This window comes from Geotrypetes seraphini, chromosome 8, assembly GCF_902459505.1.
Source record: "Geotrypetes seraphini chromosome 8, aGeoSer1.1, whole genome shotgun sequence".
Taxonomy (NCBI): Eukaryota; Metazoa; Chordata; class Amphibia; order Gymnophiona; family Dermophiidae; genus Geotrypetes; species Geotrypetes seraphini.
This window is the reverse complement of record NC_047091.1, coordinates 52,753,752-52,773,645: the sequence shown is the minus strand read 5'-3', so window position 1 is coordinate 52,773,645 and position 19,894 is coordinate 52,753,752. Positions and strand designations below refer to the sequence as shown.

General features: G+C 44.9%; 1 protein-coding gene across 3 annotated transcripts in view; it reads left to right on the top strand.

The window, feature by feature from the left end:
* The window catches only part of MAP3K10 (mitogen-activated protein kinase kinase kinase 10), a 165,892-nt gene that overhangs the window by 67,902 nt on the left and 78,096 nt on the right, over window positions 1–19,894 (top strand). For all 3 annotated transcript variants that reach the window (XM_033956249.1, XM_033956250.1, XM_033956248.1), the window contains exon 4: window positions 3,846–3,994. In XM_033956249.1, the coding sequence (XP_033812140.1) occupies window positions 3,846–3,994 (149 nt within the window). The remainder of the gene's footprint in view (window positions 1–3,845; window positions 3,995–19,894) is intronic.

Below are 19,894 nucleotides of genomic sequence, written 5' to 3'. Positions count from 1 at the left end.
AATCATGCCTTGCACACCGAGCGTTGACTCGATTTGTGAGCCCCCACCCCCGAGAACCGGCATCACCTGCCCAAACCCATACCGTGATCTGGCGCTGGCTTGCAGCACCAACCCACAGGACTTGCCGGTGCTGGAAGAGCCTGCAGCTGATCTCTGCTTGGATGTGGAACCAATCATCTGAGTTTCCCTTACTTCCTATGGAGAAACTTACTTTGATATACGAGCACTTTGGTTTAGGAGTATGCTTCTGGAATGAATTATGCTCGCAAACCAAGGTTCCACTTATAGAAAATAGGTGATTTTAAGGCTATGGTAATAATGGCTTTAATGGAAAGTCCCGTGTAAGACTGCTAAGGCCTTTTTATGTCACAAATTAGTAAAATTACTCCTAAGTAGCCCCCTGCTTTACAAAGTCGTGCTAGCATTTTTACTGCCGGCCACTGTGGTAACAGCTCCAACACTCATAGAATTCCTATGAGCGTCTGAGCTGTTGCCACCGTGGCTGGCACTAACAACACTAGGACGGCTTTGTAAAGGAAGGGGATAAGCAAAAATATGTTGGATATGATCTGGGGATGTGCATTTGTTGTCATGTGTAGGTAAACGCAGTAGAGCGCTATACCACGGGCCATCAAGGTAAATGCTCCAATGCTCAAAGGAATTGAATGAGAATTGGAGCATTTACCTCACTGGCCTGTAGTAAAAAGCTCTACCACACCTTATTTTTTTCAAGCACCTCTGCAATAGTGCTTATTGGGCTAGATACTTCAGAAACATTTAGAGAAGTGGAGAAGGCAGAGGCATAAGACATTTTCCCCAATCATGTTGAAGCTAATTGATAAGCTGTCACAGTAGCCTATCCCTGCCTTCCTTTTCCCAAATCCCTTGGTTGATGATGTCAGCAACTCAATAGGAAACTGAATTAAAACACCAGAAGAACATAACTTTATTCTCTCCATTCTGAAAAAAGTGACAGCAAATTACTGCTTCACAAATTTACTTTGCTGAATTACAAAAGTGATTAAAAAATATATATATATAAATATATATATATATATATACAGTGGTGCCTCGCATAATGAACGCCTCGCACAGCGAACGCTGCGCACAACGAACTTCTTGTCTTGATTCGTACAACGGACTTCGTTTCACACAACGAAGTCGCCCGAGCTGCATCCTTCCGCGCAGGCACTGCGCTTAACTGCCCTCTCTCACTTGTTTCCCCCGATTATCCAGCATCTAGCCCTCCCCCCCAAACACTTCCTGTTTCCAGCGAGGCGGCCCGCGTCAGAGGGGACGGGGTATCGAAGCGCGAGCGAGCTGCGGAAGTGGTGTTGGTGGTGGACGGCCTCAGGTATGAGTTAGGATGGTGGGGTGGGGAGGGGAGGCCTGAGAGCGAGCATGCGCGCATAGGAAGGAGACGGGGAGAGACGCGCTGGATTGGCAACGGTTGCTCTCTGTCGCCTCCCGGCTCCAGCGGCGTGACAGTTTTCAAACAGGCGCGTGGTTCTTTCTAAGCAGAACCACCAGCTTTAACGGCGCTGACTCCCGACTACAGCCTCCAACAGATGACTGCTTCCCATTGCATCCGGCCGCTGGCAGGTCTCGCGCACAGCAGCCAATGGGTGCCAGCCACGAGTCGGCCAGCACCAGAGGGGGGAATCAGGAGAGACGAGCATCAGAGGGTGGAGGAGAGGCAAGGTAGAAGAAGAAAATCAGAGAGGAGGAGAGAAGCAGAGAGAGAGAGATTGGACAAAGAGGAGGGGATGGTGAAGGAGGAAGAGAACAGAAAAGGAAAGCATAGGAGGAGCATTAGAGAGGGAGAGGAGAAGACAGTTTGCCAGCCTGAGAAACTCCCTAACCCCTTATGCTGCTGCACAGGGAAATTGGGAAAAATGACAGACAGACAGCGGGAGGGAGGGAGACAGAAAGAAAGAAAGACACAGGGGCAGTGAGAGGGACAGAAAGACAGACAGAGATAAAAATAATAACAAAAAATTTATCTTTATTTATGTCATCTTAGCATATTTTATGCTACAGAACGAATTATTTTTTTTTACATGTATTGTTATGGGAAAACGCGTTTCACATAACGAACTTTTCGCATAACAAACTTGCTCCTGGAACCAATTAAGTTCGTTGTGTGAGGCACCACTGTATATTGATAGTAGTAGCGTTGATGGTCTCTAATAGTGGCAGTACTGTTGACGCTGATGTACCACTACTACTGATTGATTGATTGATTTCCTGGAGTACTGTGTCCAATATTGGTCGCCGTACCTTAAGAAGGATATGGCGATACTCGAGAGGGTCCAAAAAAGAGCGACACGATTGATAAAAGGTATGGAAAACCTTTCATATGCTGAAAGATTAGAGAAACTGGGGCTCTTTTCACTGGAAAAGCGGAAACTTAAAGGAGACATGATAGAGACTTACAAGATCATGAAGGGCATAGAGAAAGTGGAGAGGGACAGATTCTTCAAACTTTCAAAACTACAAGAACGAGAGGGCATTCAGAAAAATTAAAAGGGGACAGATTCAGAGCCAACGCTAGGAACTTCTTCTTCACCCAATGGGTGGTGGACACCTGGAATGTGCTCCCAGAGGGTGTGATAGGACAGAGTACGGTATTGTGGTTCAAGAAGGGATTAGATAATTTCCTGAAGGAAAAGGGGATAGAAGGGTATAGAGGATAGATAGAGGATTACTATACAGGTCCTGGACCTGATGGACTGCCACGTAAGCGAACTGCTGGGCATGATGGACCTCTGGTCTGACCCAACAGAGGCACTGCTTATGTTCTTATGTTACGTTCTACCCAAGAGCTCAGAACGGGTCACAGTAGTACATTCACAGGAGTAACGGTACATTCTGTATTGTAATTATTTCTATAGCGCTACCAGACGTACACAGCGCTGTACAGAGTCACAAAGAAGACAGTCCCTGCTCGAAGGGGCTTACAATCTAAACAGACAAACAAATAGGATGCTATGGATACTGTTAAGGGAAACGGTTAATCGCTGGCTAGGTTGGTAGGCAGTGCGGAATGGGGTTATGGATTGAAGGCTATATCAAAAAGATGATTTTAACTGAATATACTGTATTTTTCAGCCCGTAAGATGCACCGGATCGTAAGACACACACAACTGTAGAGGAAGAAAAAAAAAAATTGGGTTCAGAATTTTTTTCTTGGTTTATCCTCCTCTACACTTACGTGCGTCTGGTGGTCTGGTGCTGGGAAGCCTGCAGCCCGAAGAAGCAGCCTGCAGCCCGAAGCTCCCCCTCCCCACCGCCAGTCCCTTTTTTAAGTAGCAGTGATCCAGCACGGTCTCCTGATGGATGGCTGCCTTTCTCTGCAAAGCAGTGCACAACACAGGAGCAAGACCTTTGTGCTTCCTGCCTAGTCCTGCACTGCTCTGTGATTGGCTGCAGTCAGTAACTGCATAGAAGAGTAACTGACTGCAGCCAATCACAGAGCGGTGCGGGACTAGGGAGGCAGCGCAAAGGTCGCGCTTCTGCATTGTGCATCGCTCTGCAAAGAGGCAGCCATCCAGCAGGAGACCACACTGGACCACCGCCACTTTAAAAAGGTACCGGGGGGGGGGGGGGGGTTTGCATGGTGTATACGGTCCATGTGCCCCCCCCCTTTTTATGGGGGTAGAAAAAGTGCATCTTATGGTCCAAAAAATACGGTAACTGTAAAAGATGCTATCATTTGTTTTATGAGTTTATTTATGAATGTTTGTTATTATAGTGTAATATATAATACATAATCTGTTTAAATAGTGTATAGGGGAATATACTTATAAAAATAATTTTGACTTCTCCCATGTGTCGTGTTGCAGCTTTGGTGTCCTTTTATGGGAATTACTAACCGGAGAAGTGCCATATCGAGAGATTGATGCCCTAGCCATAGCCTATGGGGTTGCGATGAATAAATTAACTCTTCCCATCCCATCCACCTGCCCCGAGTCCTTTGGCAGAATCTTAGAAGGTAAGAGATGGTTTTTAAAATTCTTTCCCAAAAAATTACATTTTATTTTTGTTAAAGGGGGCATGTGTAGGGGGTGGAGAGTAGGCATGACTGTGCAAATCAGTTAACGCATGGAGCATTACCATGTGTTAATTGATTAGCATAGGATTAGCCTGGGGGCCCTTTCTACCTACAAAATAATAATAATAATAATAATAATAACTTTATTCTTATATACCGCCAACAATCTTGTGACTTCTAGGCGGTTTACAATAAAAGAAACTGTAAATACAATAAAATAAAGAGAAACTTTACGTACAGCGAATTGAAGAGTATAGCAGTGAATATCTCGTACAACGAATTAAAGAGTATAGCAGTGTACATCTGATAACATTAATAATGTTAACGTCAGTTTGTGTGTTGCAAGGCCAGGAAGTGCCAAGTTGTTTACACAGAAGTAGAAATGTTCCGTAAGTTGAATAGAGTGTTCATATTTAGTGATTAGGGGTTGGGGTTAACAGTTTGCAAGTTCAGGTATGTGGTGATGTTACGAGGGGGGTTGATGTTCCGGTTCGTTACCTAGGTATTTCAAGAATAGGTAAGTTTTTAGGTGTTTCCTGAATTCTTCATAGTTGTTTGTGTGCGCAATTAGTTTTCCTAGGTCTTTACCCCATATGGCTGCTTGATATGATAGCAGTTGTTGATGGTGTCTCTTATATTTGCACCCTCTAGCCCAGTGTTCTTCAACCTTTTTACACCCGTGGACCGGCAGAAAAAAAATAATTATTTTGTGGACCGGCAAACTACTAGGACTAAAATTTAAAAATCCCGTTTCCGCCCCATCTCCGCGAGCTCGGTCCCCACAAATCATCTGATCCCATCCACACAAGCCTCAGTTATGATTTTATATTGAATGTATTTTATTAAAGTATAAAAAGAAACAATATTCTGTAGAATTGTCATTTTATAAATACAAATAATTCAGAGCAAGGATCAACAAAACCCCTGTCTCCCCTCCCCTTCACATATATCCCCTCTACTATCAAGAAAACTGAACAAGCCAAATTATTACAGAATGCTACACAGAAATATCATGCTAACAGAATACTGAAGTAACACATGACAGGAATAGTTTTAGGGGAGTGCAACTAGGGCAACTGCCCCCTGGTCAGAGAGCGCCCTAAGCCAGCTGAAAGTTAAAGAAGCACTGCCTGGGTTTTGCAGTCCCCAGTTATGTCTAACACCAGCTCTAGCAGGATATATATTTCAAATCTGATATATTCTAATCACAAAATAGAAATAAAATTATTTTTTTCTACCTTTTGTCGTCTCTGGTTTCTGCTTTCAATCTTTTTTTCACTCTCTTCCTTCCAGCGTATGCCCTCTCTGTCTCTTCAATCCAGCATCTGCCCCTTCCATCCACTATCTGTCCTCTCCCCCTTCTATGTCCCTCTCCCCTTTCCATCCAGCTTGTGCCCCTCTCTCCTATTTACATGATTCATTCCAGCTTCACTGCTCTCTTCATTTTTATCTCTCCTACACCAGATCTATCATCGTTGTCCCTCTGCTTATTTTTCTGCTGACCCCTTCCTATCATCAATCTCTCTACTTTCTCATGCCTGTGTCTCCCCTTCCCCTCCTCTAATCTCTCTGCCAGCTGTTTCCTTCCTTTTTTCATTCTCCCTTCCCTCCTCCTCCTGTCCAGCAGTAACTCTCTTCCCTTCCTCCCCTCCCAGCAGCATCTCTCCGTCTCCCTCTCCAGTAGCAGCTGTCCCTTTTTTTCCTTGCCCAGCAGCTTCCCAGATTCCTTTCCCTCCTCCCCTCCCAGAAGCATCTCTCCTTCTCCCTCTCCAGTAGCAGCTGTACCTTTTTTTCCTTGCCCAGCAGCTTCCCAGATTCCTTTCCCTCCTCCCCTCCCAGAAGCATCTCTCCTTCTTCTCCCTCTCCAGTAGCAGCTGTCCCTTTTTTTATCTTGCCCAGCAGCTTCCCAGATTCCTTTCCCTCCTCCCCTCCCAGAAGCATCTCTCCTTCTCCCTCTCCAGTAGCAGCTGTCCCTTTTTTCCTGGCCCAGCAGCTTCCCAGATTCCTTTCCCTCCTCCCCTCCCAGATGCATCTCTCCTTCTCCTTCTCCCTCTCCAGTAGCAGCTGTCCCTTTTTTTTCCTGGCCCAGCAGCTTCCCAGATTCCTTTCCCTCCTCCCCTCCCAGATGCATCTCTCCTTCTCCTTCTCCCTCTCCAGTAGCAGCTGTCCCTTTTTTTCCCTGGCCCAGCAGCTTCCCAGATTCCTTTCCCTCCTCCCCTCCCAGATGCATCTCTCCTTCTCCTTCTCCCTCTCCAGTAGCAGCTGTCCCTTTTTTTTCCTGGCCCAGCAGCTTCCCAGATTCCTTTCCTTCCTCCCCTCCCAGAAGCATCTCTCCTTCTCCCTCTCCAGTAGCAGCTGTCCCTTTTTTCCCCTGCCCAGCAGCTTCCCAGACTGATAGTGGTTTTCTCCCCTCCCAGCAGCTCTTCTTACTTCCCAGCGCAGCGATTCACGAAGGCAGCCTCGGGTCCTTTGTTGGGTCGCGCCGCCTCTGAGGAAAGAGGAAGTTGCATCATCAGAGGCAGCCGCGACTCAGCAAAAGCCCCGAGGCTGCCTTCGTGAATCGCTGCGCTGGGAAGTAAAGGAGAGCTGCAGAGAGGGGAGAAAGCCACTGTCGGAGGCTCCCCAAGATCTCTCCGGCCCAGCGCACACTTCCGATGCTGATCTTGCCGGTCCTGCGCGGACCGGCAGGAAGTTCAAATGAGTCAATCTTGCCGGTCCTGTGTGGACCGGTAAAAATTTCCTGCGGACCGGTACCGGTCCGCGGACCGGCGGTTGAAGAACTGTGCTCTAGCCGGTGGGGAGACAAATTTCATGTGTGTTTTTCTTTCATGTCTATTGGTTGGGAATGAGAAGAGGTCTGTGATGTATTTTGGGGCTAGACCATTTAATACTTTGAAGCAGAGACATCCTAGCTTGAACTTCGTGCGCGTCTCCATCGGCAGCCAGTGTAGGAGTCGGTAGGAAGGGGTTATGTGATCTGACTTCTTCAGCCCGAAAATCATCCTGACTGCTGCATTTTGTATCAGTTGTAGTCTTTGCATTTACTTCTGGGGGATTGTCAGATGGGTGATGTTGCAATAGTCCAGGTGGTTTAGTATTAGGGATTGTACTAGGATTCTGAATGCTGAAGTGTGGAAGTACGCCTTAATGGACTTAAGTTTCCAGAGAGTGAAAAACCCTCTTTTGATTAAGGAGTCTATGTGGTCTTTCATGGTTAGTCCTTGGTCTAGTGTTACTCCTAGAATCTTCATCATTGGTTGAATGGGGTAGTTTAGATTGTTAATGTGTAATGATATTGTCGTATTTTGTGCGTGAGGCGAGGCTATGAAGAATTTAGTTTTTTCTGAATTGAGCTTCAGTTTGAAATCTGTGGTCCATTGATCCATTGTGTTTAGCGCTTCAGTTGCTATGGGGGTGATTTCGGAGGGGGATGCTGTGAACGGGATTATGATTGTGAAGTCGTCTGCATAGCTGAATACTTTTATGCCTCGCTGGGTTAGCTTCGTGCCTAGTGAAGCTATATAGACGTTGAAGAGTAGTGGTAGGAGGTGGTAGGTACTCATGCGCTAATTATTTTAAAATTTTAATGCCCACATGCTAATGGCAAAATTAGCACACGGCCATTACATCAGAAAATGGATCAATTGGCCATTTTTCAGCACAGAAAAAGTGGTCTTAATACTTGGGAAAGACCTGTGTAAAGGGCACACTATGGCCACTTTTCATCTTAGTTTAGTAAAAGGACCCTATAGTCTCAGGGCCACATAAAATCAAATGGTAGGCCGCAGGTTGCCCAACCCTAAAATAGGGCTAAACTGCAGCTACGGGACCTTTCTTGCTTCTCTATTATGTTGTCCTCTGATTAAAAAAAATTAATAATTGTGCTGAACTTTGTTTTAGAAAGGGAAATTGCACAAATGTCAGCTATTTTTCTTTGTGCCTTCACAAAATCTAGTCATGTAGAGCAGCTGTGCAATACACCATATAGGAGGAAATATTTTTTTCACTTAGAGAATAGTTAAGCTCTGGAATGCGTTGCCAGAGAATGTGGTAGGAGCGGATAGCGTAGTTGGTTTTTAAGAAAGGTTTGGACAAGTTCCTGGAGGAAAAGTCCATAGTCTGTTATTGAGAAAGACATGGGGGAAACCACTGCTTGCCCTGGATCGGTAGCATGGAATGTTGTTACTATTTGGGTTTTTGCCAGGTGCTAGTGACCTGGATTGGCCACCATGAGGAGGGGCTACTGGGCTACATGGACTTTTGGTCTCACCCAATAAGGCTATTCTTATAAGGCTGTTCTTATAAGGTCATCAGACAAGAAAAATGAATTATTTGTTTTGATCTTCATTACAAAATATCCCCCCCCCCTCTGTTACTAAACCGCGATATCAGTTATTAGCGCAGGGAGCCGTGCTGAATGCTCCGCGCGGCTCCCTGCACTAATAACCACTATCGCGGTTTAGTAAAGGGAGGGGGAGGATATATTAGGGAGATAATTACAGCAGAATCATTGCAAGTGATTATTCAGAGGAACTGAAGCAAATTGGTGTAAATCTAGAACAGACCAAACTGACAAATTACCCTAAAAAGCATAAAGTCACTCGACCTAGAATTCTAAAGGAACTTAAAATATGAATGTGGGGATCTTTTACTAAGGCGCACTAGCTGATTTAGTGCGTGCTAAATCGGCTAGCACACCCTATGATATTTATTATTTATCTAGAAACCTTTTCTAGAGCTTCAGTGCAGTTTATAATAAAGTAAAAACTGCTATTTGTAGTCTTTTAAAGATATTGTCTGAATGTTCTCTTTTAAGTCCGAAAATGTTTGCGTGCTTCTCCTTAATGTACACTTGATAGTTTGCTTTTGTGTCAAATTTTTGTGGCGCTGCTCTCTTATTTATTTAAAATTGCATTTGTTAACTGCTTTGATTTGATTACAAAAGAAGCAGTGCACAAAATAAATAAGCGATAATGTAAAAAGGTTTGCGAGGCCTTCAGGGAAACTCCCGATTAGAGAGTCTGATGTTTGTGGAAACCATTGTAAAGAAAATAATGCTGCTCAACTGGATAAACATGACTTAATCTTCCCCCTAGAGTGCACTGTATGAATTTAGCAAAGGGATTATTAAAGTATTACAGTAGATATTTTTTAGGTTCAAACAATTTTTATTGATGCAAACAACAGCAAAGACACCCCTAAGGTGCAGAGAACAAAAAATGATGCATCATATACAATAATACAACAAGCATGGACAAAAGAAGAGTAACATCAACCAAACTCCCCCCCCTCCATCCTACTCTACAGAGGGCGAGCGAGACTAATGAGGACGGTAGATATTTTTTAAGGTTCAGACAATGACTTCAAGTTTATTAAAAATTTGATTAATCGCTTGTTGAAACTTCTAGGTAATGTACAATAAAAATGAGGGGAATACATATACCCCCCCCCCTCTTGTACTAAGGTGCGCTAACGGATTAGCGCGCACTAATCGAATTAGTGCGCTAAACGCTAACACGTCCACAGACTAATAGGCATGCGTTAGCATTTAGCACGCGCTAAATCGATTAGTGCACTTTAGTAAAAGAGGGCCATAGTTTTATTAAGTAAACGCTGTACATACGCAGACGAAGACGATAACAGCCATACTGAAAACATAGTGGGAGAAGGACGAACTACAATAATTAAAGAAAAGTTAATGTAAAAGGAGGCGCTTAGGTCAATATGCTATATATTTGCAACTGTTTGAAACATAGACAACGAAAATTAGGCTTCTCTAGTCAGTTTTCCCCATGCAGAAAAATGATGGTGGCATGCCTAGGTATCTGTATTGGAATCGGTGCTGTTTAGCATCCGCTATAATAAAACCCTTAGCGCACATGCACAGTTGAAACTTTGTGCGGCCGTGATCCCTGATCCGTGGCTTCGTGTCGCAGTAGGAGCCTTTGGCGGTTTGTGACACGTGCAGCGGTTTCCCCAGCAACATTACTGCCCCGATCTCTGACACCAGCTGACTTCTGACGACGCCTCTCCTTCTTATCCCTGGACCGGCAGCGGCAGCAGCCGCGGGGCATTTGCTAGGCCGGCCCACTTCGATAATGCGAAGCGGGCCGGCCTAGCAGATGCTGGACAGTAAGCAGGTAAGGGAGAAGGGGTACTACTGGACAGGGGGAAGGTAAAAGGAACAGAGAAGGGCTACTGCTGTACAGGGGAAGCAGGGAAGGGGTAAAAGGAACGAGAAGGGCTACTGCTGGACAGGGGAAGCAGGGAAGGGGTAAAAGGAACGAGAAGGGCTACTGCTGTACAGGGGAAGCAGGGAAGGGGTAAAAGGAACGAGAAGGGCTACTGCTGTACAGGGGAAGCAGGGAAGGGGTAAAAGGAACGAGAAGGGCTACTGCTGGACAGGGGTGCTGCTGTAAATGGGGGAGATAAAAGTAAGGGAGAAGGGAAAACAGACAGGGGACAGAGAGCAAAAAAGATAAGACAGGCATTTCTTTCTTTCTTTCTCTCTGCCCCCTAAGTCTACACATCTATTCTAGCATTCGTTAATGTAACGGGCTAAAAAACTAGTGTTAACATAAGAACATAAGAATAACCTTACTGGGTCAGAGCAATGGTACATCAAGCTAGAGAATGACACAGTGAGCAAACCCCGCAGCTAGCTGTGATGGGCCACAATTTGTCCGTGGCCACAGAGATACTGTGCCTCCTAGTCACTGCAGCTACGGGAACAAAACTTTTCACTTCCCGCAAGAACAGTGAAAAGCTTTGGCCCCGCAGTTAGAATTACCCCTTGTTCGTTACCGTAATTCACCGTGTGTCCGGCGGCCATGTTGTTGTTGTAGTCGTCTTCATTGCTGACCCGCACCGTCATTCTGCCCTTGACTTCTCCCCCTAGAGTGCACTGGTTCCCAATTGGGTTTTCTCTCTTCTCAAGCAGTAAAGAGGAGACCAATCGCTACTGCTGCACGTGATTTGAAAAATCCATTTAATGGGTTGAAGTTGTAGTGCAGCTGCAGCAGTAGCGATTTGGATCGGAAGGACGGCGCTGGTTGCTGAGACAGAGTCACTCAAAACTCGTACAGAAGAAACTCTTTTGGCACTGGATCAAGTTAGAAACTTCCAAAGGTAAGGCGAGCCCCTATTAAAATGTTTCTTCTGCTTGCCAACACAGCTGGGCCAGTTGCTCAACCGGAGCAAAGACCCCCCCCCCCTCCAACCTAAATCCAGCTCCCCCTCTCAATCTGGTATCTTTCCCTCTCTCTCTCCTTCCACCCTGCATCACTCCAGATAGGATGCAGGGTGGAAAGGAGAGCGGTCACACACACTACGAGCTCCTCTGCTGCAGCGGAGAAAAATCTTCTCCAAGACGTGCACTGCAGCAGAGGACACCCGAGCAGACCTACCCAGATCACCGGGGACATTCTGCCTGTCACCCGGAAGCGAGAGCCGGATCGGATCTGAGTCATGACGGAGACAGCGGCGGCCACCTTCCGACGCTCTGCACAATGTGGCACCTCCCCCAGCTGCAGATTCTAGCCTGGACCGCAGCAAGCTATACCGGTGAAGGGGACAAGTTATGAGTGTGCCTACTTCATTTGTTATTGCTCCAGAACCCCACCTAATCTCCCCAGTGTCCATCTGTGACTATATGAATGCATGGGAAAGATCCTTGGCTTGATTGATGCATGCTGGGAAACTTAACCTCACCACGTATCAACCAGACTACAAAGCCATCAGCAAAACCATGCAGCACCAGAAGTCGCATTAATGGTAAGAACTATTTTATTCATCATTGGTTAGCAACAGCATAAGAACGTTATTAAAAAGAATTCAGAGACTTATTGTACTTTAAAAGTGTTGGTTTTACATAAAATGCACACATTTACTTGTATTTAGTTTTAAACATATTGTATGGCTCTCACGGAATTACATTTAAAAATATGTCGTGTTTATGGCTCTCTCAGCCAAAACGTTTCCTGACCCCCTGACCTAGAACATCAGTGTTTTCTACACACCATCCAGGTAGGGTGGAAGGAGAGAGAGAGAGGGAAAGATACCAGATCGAGAGGGGGAGCTGGATTTAGGTGGGGGTGGAGGGTTCTTTGCTCCAGTTGAAGCAGGAGGCCCGTCCGTGGCCCGAGAGAGAGAGGGAAAGGTACCAGATCGAGAGGGGTAGTTGGGGGGAGGCGGGTTCTTTGCTCCAGTTGAAGCAGGAGGCCTGTCCGTGGCCCGAGAGAGAGAGGGAAAGGTACCAGATCGAGAGGGGTAGTTGGGGGGAGGGGGGTTCTTTTCTCCAGTTGAAGCAGTCTCCCTATCCATGGCCCGACTGATGGACCGGGGGACTGTTTCAACTGGAGCAAAGAACCTCCCCCCCTGCACACACACCTAAATCCAACTCCCCCTCTCGATCTGGTATCTTTCCCTCTCTCTCTCTCTCTCTCTCTCCTTCCACCCTACCTGGATGGTGTGTAGAAAACCTGGTGTCCAAAGTAGAGAGTTGCGCGGGGACAGAAATCCCACCCGTCCCCGCCAAAATCCCACCCATCCCCACCCGTCCCCGTGAGGAATCCCTCCGTCCCCACCCGTCCCCGTGAGGAATCCCTCCGTCCCCACCCGTCCCCGCGAGGAATCCCCTCCGTCCCCACCCGTCCCCGCGAGGAATCCCCTCCGTCACCATCCTTCCCTATAAACTTCAGAAATAGTTATTTTATTTAATTATGCTACTGAATTAAAGGCTCTGGTAGAGACCCATTTACAAATAAGCAAAGAGACTATTAATTTGGAAATATTAATTGGGAAGAATACATACTTTGTAAATGGGTTTCTACCAGAACCTCTAATGTAAATATAAAATATAAATACTCAGCTGATGAGAACCCACAAACTGTCAGCTGAGGACTTCCTTTGCAGTTGGCCTGGGGTCCCTTTTGCCAAGCTTGGCAGGCAGCAGTAGCGTCCCTGAGTCACAGATGCTGGCACCTCAGTGGCTCATGGATGCTGCCAGCGACTGCTGCGCTTGGTGGAGGGGAGTTCTGACCATCTCTAGAGGAGGTCCTCTGCTGGCGGTGCTTGGGGATCCCCACCAGTCACAGCAAGGGCCAACAAGTACTTCAACACTGTAGAAATAAAACCAGAAATGCATTTCCTTTTCTTTTGAACACAAAACAAAGATATCTGCCATATACATTTCCCAAGGCAGATGACTCTATGCAATGTCACCTCGGTAACAAAATACAAAAATAGACAAATACACCCCCTCCCTTTTTACTAAACCACAATAGTAGGTTTTAGCACAGGGAGTTACGCTGAATGCCTCGCGCTGCTCTCAATGCTCATAGGCTCCCTGCGCTAAAAAACAATATTGCGGTTTAGTAAAAGGGAGCCATAGTGCAAAATATAGACAGCAGATATAAATTCTCAAAACAGACACATTTTGATCACTAAATTGAAAATAAAATCATTTTTCCTATCTTTGCTGTTTGGTGATTTCATGAGTCTCTGGTTGCACTTTCTTCTTCTGACTGTGCATCCAATCTTTCTTCCTTTCTTTCAGCCTCCTGTATGTTTCCTCTCCTCCAGACCTCATTCTCTCCCCCAACTTTTTCTTTCTGTCTCCCTGTTCCCCCTTCTTTCTGTCTCTCTGTCTGCCCCCTTTCTTTCTTTCTCCGTGCCCTCCCCCAAGCCACTCGGTTTGCTGCCACCGCCATCGGGGAATAGTCCCCAAGCCACCGCTGTCCCAAGCTTTCCCTGCAGAAGCGTCGCGCTGACCAGCATTCCGCTCCCTGACGTCAATTCTGACGTAGGAGAGGAAGTTCCGGGCCAACAAGGCATTTCTCCTCATTCCATCCAGCCTGAGCCCCATCTCTCCTTGATCCAGCATTTCCCTTCTGTGTCTGTCAGAATTACCATTCCACCTATTTTCCAGCATCACCCTTCTTTGTGTCCATCTCACCTATATCCCTATCTCACCACTTTTTCAGAATCTTCATTTGTCTCTGTCCTTGTCTTTACCCCATATTCACCATTTGCCCTTTCAATGTCTTTATCTCCCCCCCCCACACACACTTTTTCAGCATTACTTCTATGTCTCTATTTCACCTCCTCTTCATGTCCCCTCTGTATCTCTATCCTTATTCAGAAGGTCCTGCTTACCCTTTCTCTTCTTTGTGTCACTATCTCCATTTTCAGCTTTCCCCCCTTTTCCTTTGTTACTGCACCCTGTAACCAGAATCTTTCCACCCTCTCTCCACTCCGGCCCAGCCCAGTATGAAATATTTCCTTTTGTTTCTCTCCCCTCTCTCTTCTCCTCCCTCACCCACGAGTCCTGCATCTGGCCCTCTCCCTTCTACCTGCACCTGGCAACACCCCCCTGCTCCGCGGCTCTCTTAAGCAACTCGTCAGCAGCGGTGATCAAGACAAGCTGCCGACATCGAGGCCTTCCCTCTACGAGTCCCACCTTTGTGGAAAAAGGAAGTTGAAACAAGCGGGACTCACAGAGGGTAGGCCCCGACGCCAGAAGCTTGTGTCGATCGTTGCTGCTGAGTTGCCGAAGAGAGCCGCAGGTAGAAGGGAGAGGGAGATAGGAAGGCTGTAGAAGCTCCGGAGCATGACACCGAACCCGGCCAGGATGATTTCTTTTTCAGGCTGCTGCTGCCGCTGCCATCCTCCACCCGAAATGACAAAAAACAGCCTAATGCCCGCGTCGGGAAATAGCCATGCTGAGCAGTGAGCTCAGCACGTACACAGATGAAAGCCTTGCTTGCTGATTGGTCCGGCGGCACGGTGGGGCGGGGCCGCCGGACCAATCAGCAAGCAAGGCTTTCATCTGTGTACGTGCTGAGCTCACTGCTCAACATGGCTATTTCCCGACGCGACGCCAGACTTGTAAGCTGCATGCTTGCATCGCCAGAATTTAGGTAGGTTGTTTTCATCCCCGTGGGAGTCCCGTGGGCAAGGGGGCGTCCCCGTGGGAGTCCCGTGGGTCAGGGGGGCATCCCCGTGGGAGTCCCGTGGGCCAGGGGGCATCCCCGTGGGAGTCCCGTGGGCCAGGGGGGGAACCCGCGGGATCCCCGCGGGACCCGCGGGATCCCCGCGATCCCCGTTCCCGTGCAGACCTCTAGTCCAAAGCAATGCTAATGGTTGCCTTAAGTCACTTCACTGGCTCATTATCCGCCATCACATATAGTTCAAGCTCCTATTGCTGACCTACAAGTGTGCTACAAGCCAGCTGATTCTGCTGTCTCTCAATCTCTCTCCATATACACCTCCCAAAGTAGTCCGTTCCTCAGATAAGCTGCCCTTAGCTGTACCCTTCTCTTCCACTGCCAATTCCAGACTTCATTCCTTTCATCTAGCTGCCCCCTATGCCTGGAATAAATTACCTGAGTTTTTTCGCCAAGCCCCTTACCTTGTTTAAAAGTTGACTGAAAACCCACCTTTTTGATATAGCCTTCAATTCTTAACCCTACTCCTCTGCCCACCATTCCAGCCAGCTGATTACCCGTTCCCCTTAACTGTTCCATGACATCCTGTTTGTCTATCTTGGCTGTTTAGATTGTAAGCTCTTTCGAGCAGGGACTATTTTCTTCTTTGTGACTCCATACAGCACTGCCTATGTCTGGTTGCGCTATAGAAATAATTAATAGTAGTAGCAGTAGTACTTACTCTTCTCTTCTATATATAAGTTCATGTAAACCTTTTTTTTCCTTCTCTTCCTATATTTTAAGTTCATGTAAAGCGTGCCAAGCTCCACATCCGTGGAGATGATGCGGTATATAAACTTAAGGTTTAGTTTAGTTTAGTAGTAGCAGCAGCTTGGGAGACTTCAATTTTTTATCCTCCTTTCCCCTGCAGCCTATTGGCTAGCTAAGGACTGTCTGACCAATAGTGTCTCCTAAGCTACTAGTTCTGCCTCCTTTGCAGCTTATTGGCTGGCTAAGGAATATCTTGACCTGTAGGCTGCAGAGGGAGGTGGAAACAATAGCTTTAGAGTCAAAGCCTTACTTCCTGTTTTCCCCTGCAGTTCTTAATTGGGAAGATTTCAGTCCTGATATCTGAGCTAGAGTTACCAGATGTTTGTGAAAACCCGGACATGTTCTCTTTTTAGAGGATTATCTATGAATGTGCAGATGTCAATGTGATGGTGTCACATGCATGCATGTGACATCATCACGTTGACATCGGTGCATTAGCAGAGAACATCCAGACCCGGCTCAAAGAAGGAGACACGCGGCTTGTGTGGGGGCGGAGCTGGAGGCAGGGCAGGGCTGGGGGCAAAATGGGGTGGAGCTAGGTCTCCTCTTTTTTTTTTTTTTAAGTAGCCCTAATCTGAGCAGTGCTGCAAAAAATATTGGGTGCTCTAGCACAGTGTTGGAGCCTGTGTCCAGACTGACCATGTTAAAAGATAGGATTCAGAACCCAGTGCATTCTTGATCTGACCCATTATATTCTTATGTTTGTCTTGCCTTTATAAGTGAAAGATTCCTTGAATAGATTGGATCCAAGCATGCCTCTTATAACACATTCTCTCTCATAGAGCTTCTGCATTGTTTAACTTTCTTGCCCTCAAAGGCTCCCTCAGTCAAACACTCAGTGGGTTGTCCTCTGCCATTTTTCTGTTTTGTTTTACCATTACTGAAGTTGTTTCTAACCGAGTATACATGCACACTAAGACTGGTCAGTAAGTGTCACTGTTGCATTGATGGCTGAGGCTCCTTCGCCTTGGGACCTGGAAATCCTGCCTCTGCTGGCTGAACAGAAACCGAGGCCACCATCAGTTCTGGCCAGGCAGTCAAGGCAGATAGCCAGATCTGGAATTTTGGGAGTGCCAGAGCACAAGATGGGGGATACAAAATTTTGTCTCGCCTTGCCACCGTTCTTTGTCTCCCTGTGACCTCTCATATTCTTGCGCTGGTGAGGATCCCTAACCCTGCCAGCAGAAGTGTGCATCCACCTGTGACAACTGCCACTTTCATGCCATGCCTTCCCTCTAGTGCATGCTTGTCTTCTGTGAAATTGAGCATGCGCAAGAGAGCCTCACCCCTGCACATGCTTGGTTTCATAGCTGGATGGCAGCGGGAAGTCTAGTGCAGCAGCAGTGATGCTAGCGAATGGAGGAGCACATCCAGTGGTAAGACTTGGGGGATCCCTGCCAGCCAAGAACCTCAAACACAAATTGAGAGGCAGCGGGAAGTCTAGTGCAGCAGCAGTGATGCTAGCGAATGGAGGAGCACATCCAGTGGTAAGACTTGGGGGATCCCTGCCAGCCAAGAACCTCAAACACAAATTGAGATGCCAAGGCCCCTTAAGGTCCCCCACCCCACCCATGGCTATGTTCCAGGTCCTGGCTGCATCATTATTGCAGTCCTAATGATAGAAATTATACAAAGAACATCTTGGATAAATGGTAAATGAAGCCAGAAAGACATCACTGTTATATTATCAAACTGATTAACCCTTGATTTGCTGTAATGAACATAATGAAATATTTATGTTATATGTTTGTATGTGGAAATGTACTCATATAAAATGATAGAAAGCTAGGTTTTACTAAAAAAAAGGGAGGGGAAATATATATTTTAAATATGATTAATTTTTAAAGTATATAAGAAATAATAAGGTTGATGTAAGGGGGAGGGATATGAAGGCCAGTCTGTTTTTATATCTTCAAGTTGTCGCAATATAGAAAGGGAGGGTTTATGGGAGGGCATAGGGAAGGGTTTTGGGGATCTTAGAATTACAATATTTAATAGAATAAGGGGTTTTAGGGATGTTACACAGAATGAATTAAGGATATATATTGAACAATTTTAAGTATATTAAAACAAAGTATTTGATGTGGCTCAAGTGTACAGTAAGTAAATATCTTAATGGAGCTTAAATTATTCTCACTAAATGTTAATGGCCTCAACCATCCAATAAAGAGAAAGAAAACACTTTTATTAAAAAAACAACAACAACAAAAAAAAAGCGTAGATATATGTTACATCCAAGAGACTCACTTATCGGCTATGGAGTCTAAAAAATTAGAAGGGGATTGGGTTAAACATTGTTTTATTGCCCCAGCTGTAAGGAAAAAGGCAGGTGTAGCAATTTTAATTAATAAAAAATGTAATGCTTTATTTAAAATGATTAATGCAGATCCTTCAGGAAGATGGATACATGTAGACATGAGCATGGGAAATAATACCATGGCGCTTTTCAATATATACGCACCTAATTCGAATCAGATTTAATTTTTTAAATCTATACAACAGTTGTTGTTACCACTGGCTGCTTCTAATTTAGCTGTGGCAGGGGATTTTAATGCTGTTATGGATCCTTTATTGGACAAAAACCTAGTAGAATTATGAAATCGTTAGGCTTAGATAATTTGGTACAAAATTGTGATTTGAAAGATATATGGTGAATATTTCATTTCAATGCTCGGGAATTTTCATTTTGCTCCCAAGTTCATAAATCTTTTTCAAGAATAGATTATAATTTTGTTTCAAATACCTTAGTACAACAAGTATCACAAGCCTCCATAGATCCAATTATTTTGTCTGATCATGGAGGGGTCTGGATTAAAATTAAAATAAGTGGTTATGATAATATTAAACCTATATGGAGATTTGATAATACTTTGCTTGCAGAACCAAATTTTATTGAGAAAATTCAGTCAAAAATAAATGATTATTTTCAAATTAATAGTACTGAAGCTATCTCTATAGAAACTATTTGGGATGCTTTTAAGGCAACTATAAGAGGTCAAATTATTTCTTTTTCAGCTTATACTAAAAAAACAAATTAAAAAACAATTAAGATATTAAGGTTTTAGAATCAAAATTGATTGAGAAATGGGAATAATCTACATTACAAGATCTCTTGAAAGCTAAGGGGAAATATAATGAGATTTCTTCTAAACTGATAAGGAAGGACTTATTTTTTCAGCAGGCAATATATTATGGAAATTCAAATAAGGCGGGAAGATTATTGGCAAATTATCTAAAAGCAAAAAAAACGTAAAACAAAAATAGTGATGGTGAAAGATGAAAAAGGAAATACTTATTCTGAAATTGGTTTAATTCTGGAACAATTTTTAAAAATTTTATAAAGCCCTTTATTCTTCTGAGCCTTATTTAGGTAAAGTAAAGGAAGGATTAGAAAAGCCAATATCATTGGAAGAATTACAAACAGCATTGAAATCCCTTAGAGCTGGGTCTGCTCCAGGTGGTGATGGTTTCACAGTAGAGTTTTTTTTTAAACATTTCAAATTACTTTGTTACCATATCTGTTAAATTTGTATCAGGTACAACTAACTAATGGTTGCATAAAGGGTACTATGGCTGAATCAGTTACTATAGTTTTACCAAAGCCAAATAAAGATCCCACATTGGTTTCAAACTACAGGCCTATTTCCTTAATTAATGTGGATGGAAAACTTTTGGCTAAAACAATGGCTCTGCGTTTGGCTAAGGCTCTCCCCTTTATTATTGGTATGCACCAGACTGGGTTTGTTGCTCAGAGACACTCTTCAAATAACACCAAGTTGGCTATGCATATGTTAAATTTATCAAAAGACATTAAAGATCCAGACTTTTCAGTATCCTTGGATGCAGAGAAGGCTTTTGATCGAGTAGAGTGGACCTTCATGTACCAAGCAATGGATTGGTTTGGTATTGGATCAGGATTTATTCAAATGATCCAAACATTGTATAGCTCCCCTATTGCTAGATTATATATTAATAATAATTTTTCAGAAGGTTTTAGATTGCAAAGGGGGGTTAGACAAGGCTGTCCATTATCTCCTTTGCTTTTTGATATTGTATTAGAACCCTTATTATTAGCTACTAGTCT